This window comes from Cynoglossus semilaevis, chromosome 11 (genome assembly GCF_000523025.1).
Source record: "Cynoglossus semilaevis isolate Cse_v1.0 chromosome 11, Cse_v1.0, whole genome shotgun sequence".
Classification (NCBI taxonomy): Eukaryota; Metazoa; Chordata; class Actinopteri; order Pleuronectiformes; family Cynoglossidae; genus Cynoglossus; species Cynoglossus semilaevis.
In genome coordinates this window covers 13,440,784-13,445,932 of record NC_024317.1, presented here as the reverse complement: position 1 = coordinate 13,445,932, position 5,149 = coordinate 13,440,784, and the positions used below count along the sequence as shown (strand labels likewise).

The 5,149-nt window shown below is 39.8% G+C and overlaps 2 protein-coding genes across 4 annotated transcripts in view; one reads left to right on the top strand and one right to left on the bottom strand.

Annotated features, from left to right (window-relative positions):
• Positions 1-918, bottom strand: part of nfs1 (NFS1 cysteine desulfurase) — a 4,414-nt gene extending 3,496 nt beyond the window's left edge. The window contains exon 1 of one of the 2 annotated variants that reach the window (XR_003051214.1): positions 543-918. Coding sequence is in view for 1 of the 2 variants with exons in the window: in XM_008320716.3 (XP_008318938.1) it covers positions 543-648 (106 nt within the window). In the remaining variant the exon portion in view is untranslated. The remainder of the gene's footprint in view (positions 1-542) is intronic. The other variant, XM_008320716.3, reaches the window with a different exon arrangement.
• A 1,215-nt stretch (positions 919-2,133) lies between these two features.
• Positions 2,134-5,149, top strand: c11h6orf89 (chromosome 11 C6orf89 homolog). Of its 2 annotated transcripts, none has more exons than XM_025060503.1 (8): positions 2,134-2,350; positions 3,120-3,386; positions 3,513-3,678; positions 3,773-3,921; positions 4,012-4,166; positions 4,377-4,512; positions 4,662-4,794; positions 5,037-5,149. In XM_025060503.1, the coding sequence occupies exons 2-8, from the start codon at positions 3,198-3,200 to the stop codon at positions 5,117-5,119; spliced, it is 1,011 nt and encodes a 336-aa protein (XP_024916271.1). In that variant the 5' UTR covers positions 2,134-2,350; positions 3,120-3,197; the 3' UTR covers positions 5,120-5,149. The 2 variants fall into 2 exon arrangements, with proteins under 2 accessions (XP_024916271.1, XP_008318936.1); XM_008320714.3 differs by having other exon boundaries at positions 2,169-2,350; positions 4,671-4,794.

The following is a 5,149-nucleotide window of genomic DNA, read 5'->3' as shown; positions in this document are numbered from 1 at the left end:
TTATGTGATTAAAAGGCTGCATATCTAAAAAGCTGTATACATATATATGTCAGTGATATGCAGACGCTGAAACATATTTAATGAATGTGGCCTTTAGTGAGATTTGGATTTTAACTTGATTCAACATTATGTTTACCCAATAACTCTTAGTAACTAATTTATTACAGTCCCTTATTCGCTCCACAATGATTTTTTCAATTATTTTTTCCCCATATCTTTCAGTTTGCCTTTTTGCCCGCTCCCCCTTTAACTGTCATATCGGATTTGATTGAATAGTGTACAGTAAACATTCTGCAATGTTCCTCTTTTAGTTGAACCACCAAAAGGAAGTGTGGTTTTCTCTTGATTCCGGTATAGAAATTCATGTAATTCAGTCTGTCAATTGTTTGTTATGTTATGTGTTTCTATATGAAATAAAATAAAACAATAATGAGTTGGTTTTGGGAAGTTTTGTGTCACGTCAATAAACTGCGTCACTTTAGCAATAGCCTTAAGCTAACAATTACGGTATGTATCTAATAAACCGAATAACGCCGCCCTACCTTTTTGCATAGTACTTGCGGCTCTTCCATCATAACCCGACCTGAGAGAGAGCCTTGTTAACGGACTCAGCAGCCGGGAACAGACGCTCCTGCCCGAAGACAGCATCTTGACAAGGGACTGCTTCCACCTTAAGACACGCTAAGCTTTCGTAACCACAACACGAGGACCAAAGGCAGAACAACGGCGTGAACTGGTTTAAAATGACCAGTAGCCTGGTCTATGAGGGAGAAAGTAAGGAAGAGTGTTGCAAATTTGTGGAAGCTGTTTTCCAGTTCCACTATTTCCAAATAGCAACGCTTATCAGTCCGTAGATTCCGTACTTCTCAAGCACATCCAGCTCACTCGAAACAGCAGGGATCACTCGCAATAAGGTCGAGTTTGTAACACATATTGTTCCAGTTATGCCTTTCAAAGTAAAAGAAATGTTACGCAAGATTCATCAACAGGACTGAATGCACAACGCTCTGAAGATAAAGACAATTTTAGCAGATTGCACCAAACAAGAAACATCAAACAAAAATTCTTACTAATATGATTTTTTACAACGATCTTTTAAATATAAATTCCACTTTTATTGATTCATTTTTGGTTCGTAAGCAAAGCGTCCTTACCCGACAATGTAATAAATTATGTTTACTTAACTTCTTAACTGTTATGTTGAATTTTACGCTTTATTTTCTTCATTCATTTTTTTCAATTGCAATCGTTTGATTAAAGGTATTGTCTTATGTACAATTGGTTTCCGGTAACACATTCATAGCGATACTGCAGCTTGACGTTTGAGCTTGGTCGGTGCTTTTTAATGGTTACACAAGTAACGGAAATGTTGGCTGTATCTGCTCTTTCATTGGTCCATCTGCCTTGTTTTGGTTCTGTTTGAGGTGGAGCTGATGTTTTTTTCTAGAGTTGCAAAATAACTTTGTGAAACGCCCTCCATTTGAACGCAACGTACGTATTTAATCAATAGTTAAAGCAGAAAGTGAAGACAAGAGCTTAAACACAGCTACGCTACATAATTTGACCTTGTTATAAGGTTAATGCATTAGGTTAATGGATTGACATCAACTAACCGTGTAACCCAGATAAATTAAATAGAAAATGATACATTTTACTGCACTGAATTATATAACCTGCAATTCCGTATTTCATTCATATACCAGACAGATTGTCAAAAGAGAAGCTTATATTTTTGTACTGAACATTAATGGTAATTATTAATTATTTCATTGGGCTACACAGGCGGAGTACACAAGCTTAGCGGTCAAGCACAGGGGCACATATAGTATAGAGACAAACAATAACTCACACTTACAGTCACACATGTATGCTGTTAACAAACGAGTAGCTTGTTTGGAATACGGGGGAAACAATATTACTTGGAGTAAACCGGATAGTAAACTCGATACCGTTAACAGATAGGCTCGAGCAGTGTAAGTAGGCAAGAACACTAACCACTCTTCAACTTATGCAATGCAACTCTATATAACAGAAATGATGAGTTAATACGACTTTTTTGTTTCAGTGACGTGTAAACTCATTAAAGCATTACTGAATACATTACATTTGATTTAAAATAAATATATACAGTGTACATTTAGTCCTACAGAGGGCGCTAAAGTGCAATGATTCATTGTTACTGCCATAAAAATATCAAGCAACGAAGAATAAGGTCCGCGGTAGCTATATAGCAGTTACTATGTTCGTTAATGTTTCATAACAACGGTTATTTTATTCATTGACATTTAAAATTACGGCCTGGTTTTGATACCCAAAGACTCAGCTATGCAGCTGTGGATCTTAGTCTGAGGTGAGGTTTGTATATTTGTTATCGTAGTTTTTTGTAAACTGACCATATTATTTAGCCGAGTCAAGCTAACCTGTCAAACTGTTAAATACGGTAGCTTCCGCCACTTCCCTCAGCTAAATCATGTACATAGTCACATTATGAAGGACTTTTGTATAATTTAACGATAAACTGTTGTATTTTTTGCTGTGATCCGTTAGGAGTCGGGTTTCCCTTAAGTATTAAATTACGCAGTAAAGCTTTTACACTATATCATGGCGGATTAAAAGGGAGGATATTCACATTACTTTTCAGTGGTAACTTAAACAATAAGCTTCACTGCCATTTAAGACTTATAATGAAATAATCGACTAGTTGCATATTTCACTTTTTTTAACCTACCCTACACAAGGCAGCACCAATCCACTTACATGGGCATTGAAAGCAAAATTATCTAACGACTTAATTTCGTTTTTAACTAGTGATTAGATCGCATATTGCCTTAGCCAGGGTTTTTATTTAACAACTGACAGTAGATTATATTTATTCTTGAGAAGACAAATTCATAGCCTGTTTATACAAACTAGACAAAGCCAAATAATTCAGGAAATGTTGTTAATGATTAGGAGATTTTTAACTTCAATTAACATTATGTTGGCGGTTCCATTGTGTGTGTTGCCATTTTTAGATATCCTACACTTAATGCCCATGCACTCAAAGTCTAACAATGGTGAACATCACAGTAAATGTCATCATTCAGAATATACCCATCCAGACTATGATCACTCCTCAGGTGACAACATGCTTGTGGACCATAAAGCAGCTGAAGATCACAGTGTTTGACCTGAAAGCCACTGTATTTTCTGCTGCCATGGGCACGACAATGAGTGAGCCGTGTATCTACGACAAGTTGTCAGAGAGCATCGACATCCTCCGAAAGTCAGGCTATCGCTATGGAATGTCGGAGAGGGAGATCGAGAGGTTCATCAAGCAGGTCTTGGAAACCAATGAGCCCAGAAGAGAGCCTCCGCAGTTCCCCATTCTGAGAGCCACAATCAAGGTCAGGCAGACAGTGAAACGATATAGCACTAAAATAGTTACCTGAAAATTCAACTAAAACTTTTGTATAAGTATTTATTGAAGTCTTAATCTGGAAGAGGATTATCTTCATCTTTTTCCAATGCAGTTTGTAGTGGCCGTGGGCTTCCTGCTGGTGGTGGTCCTGGCCTTTACTTACCCTCAGAATGCCCCCCAGATTGGTCTGGTCAACCTTGGCTGTTGCAACTGGTCGTCCCCCCTCAGCCATGTCCGCCTTCTGTCCCTGCCCATTGCCAAGAAGTACAACCTGCAAGGTACACGGCTGACTCACATTCTGTCTGTAAAGGCACAAGTTATTGCTGTCTAATAAAATGTTTGGTTCTAATTCCTTGATTCTTTTTCCTGCAGGGTTCCATGAGTGGTGGAGTGCAGGCTCTTTACGGCAAAATTTGGTCAACTGTTCTGGCTGTGCGGAGATTTCCTCTGTGCTGGAGGTCCCAGAGAGCCTGAGAGGGACAGTGACTCTGCGCCGGGGGCCACAGCTTGTCCTCCTGAAGGTCAGAATAAAACTTTTAATTACACACTTGTATTTTTTTAAACCTTGAGTTTTTTGCAGTTGATTCACGTTGTCCATCCAAACATTCCAGGGTGGAGAGTCTCTCAGTGTCCAGCGGCAGCAACTTGAGGAGCTCTATTTGGCCCACCCAGGGTCTATGTCCATTCTTTTGGAGGAGGATGATGGCAGTGTGCAGACCCACAATTTTGCTCTTCCTCAAGGACCTGCCAACTTCACCCTGCTCTGGTACACAAGTGCATATAATATTGAACTTATTTTTATTGCCCTGTACTTAACCAGGAAAATCCTGTGGAGAAAACCAAAAGTCACTAATTTACTGTTGAATTGTGATCCACAATTTCTGCAGTATTTTCTATGCAGAAGGTGTAGAGTAGTAATATGTATATGTTAAGTATTTGTACTACTATTGCTAATTGCCAGTTTTTTTTATTGCAGGAGGTTCAGCTCTGGAACCAGGGAGAAAGTGTTGAGGTGGCTCTTTCCAAAAGCAGAGCTCTGCCCTCTACTGGACAGTGCAGGTACCATCCTGCAGCGCTGCCTTGTCACCCACAGCACAAACTCCCAGAGCAAGGTGAGTACAGCTAATTGAATTTGCCTTATTCGTTAGCTTTGTTTTTAATTTAGCAGATGCAGTGACAGAAGTGTGTGGATGTGGCTTTAAAAACTACAGTATCCTGTTTTATGTTACTACATGTTTACCTTCATCCTCTGCCTCTGCTGGTGTCACAGGGGGTCAGGGTGTTGGGGTGGCTGGTGGTGGGTGAAGGCCTGCCAACAGTTCGAGTTCTGCCCGTTCAGCGCTGTCAGAAACACTGCAGCTCCTTCAACCTGTGGCTGACACATGGAGACATGGGTAACTGAAGCTGCTCTTATTCAGTTGTTGAACTCCACACAGTAAAAATTAACAAATGATTTGCATGATCTATGGCCTAAAACAATATGAGTGTAAAAAACACACCTTTACTACCTTTCTACCTTCTTAACATGAACCTAAGCTAGTTCCATTTCCCTGTATACTCTTCTAAACCTCAGAAATGAAATGTTTCGCTTCACAGTTGTTCAATCTTACCCATGACCTTTTACCTTTTTCCGCAGTGTACGCTGACCCTCGTTACTGGCAGATGGAGCTGTTTCCCGGCCGAGGCCAGAACATCATCTGTGACGGATCGGCTTTTTAAATGTAGACGTGAATACGAATGGAGTTTGAG